This window comes from Corapipo altera, unplaced genomic scaffold (assembly GCF_003945725.1).
Source record: "Corapipo altera isolate COAL_440 unplaced genomic scaffold, ASM394572v1 49643, whole genome shotgun sequence".
In the NCBI taxonomy this organism is placed as follows: Eukaryota; Metazoa; Chordata; class Aves; order Passeriformes; family Pipridae; genus Corapipo; species Corapipo altera.
Genome location: NW_020890744.1, coordinates 1,132 through 1,565, shown reverse-complemented (window position 1 = coordinate 1,565; position 434 = coordinate 1,132). Strand labels below are relative to the sequence as shown.

Sequence of the window (434 nt, the reverse complement as noted above, 5' to 3'; positions counted from 1 at the left end):
CTGTGGCCACCAGCAAGGGGGTCACAAGGGGTTAGGGGACCTTCTCCTTCTCCTCCTCCTCCTTCTCCTCCTCCTCCTTCTCCTCCTCCTCCTTCTCTTCCTCCTCCTTCTCACACCTTCTTCTTCTTCCTCATTTCTTCCTCTTCCACCCGCGGGAAGGGTGGCTGACAGTTTGGTGGCTGAGTGTTTGGTGGCACCTTTCCATTGGCCAACAGTTGACCCAAATGGCCACCACAGCCTGTTCTGGGGGGTTGGGAGGGCGGAGGGGACCCCCCCGGCCCCGATCCCACCCCGTGCCGTGTCCCCCCCGCAGTGGGACCTGGTGTGTGGCTCGCGGGGGCTGCGGCAGTTGGCGCAGTCGCTCTACATGGCCGGAGTCCTGGTGGGCGGCATCGTCTTCGGGGGGCTCTCCGACAGGTGAGGGGGGGCCCCTG

General features: G+C 64.7%; 1 protein-coding gene across 1 annotated transcript in view; it reads left to right on the top strand.

The window, feature by feature from the left end:
• Positions 1-215: 215 nt before the first annotated feature.
• LOC113942470 (solute carrier family 22 member 6-like) overlaps positions 216-434 on the top strand; it is a gene marked incomplete at both ends in the record, with an annotated part of 1,322 nt that continues 1,103 nt past the window's right edge. The window contains one exon of the mRNA XM_027633598.1: positions 216-417. Within this exon, the coding sequence (XP_027489399.1) occupies positions 216-417 (202 nt within the window). The remainder of the gene's footprint in view (positions 418-434) is intronic.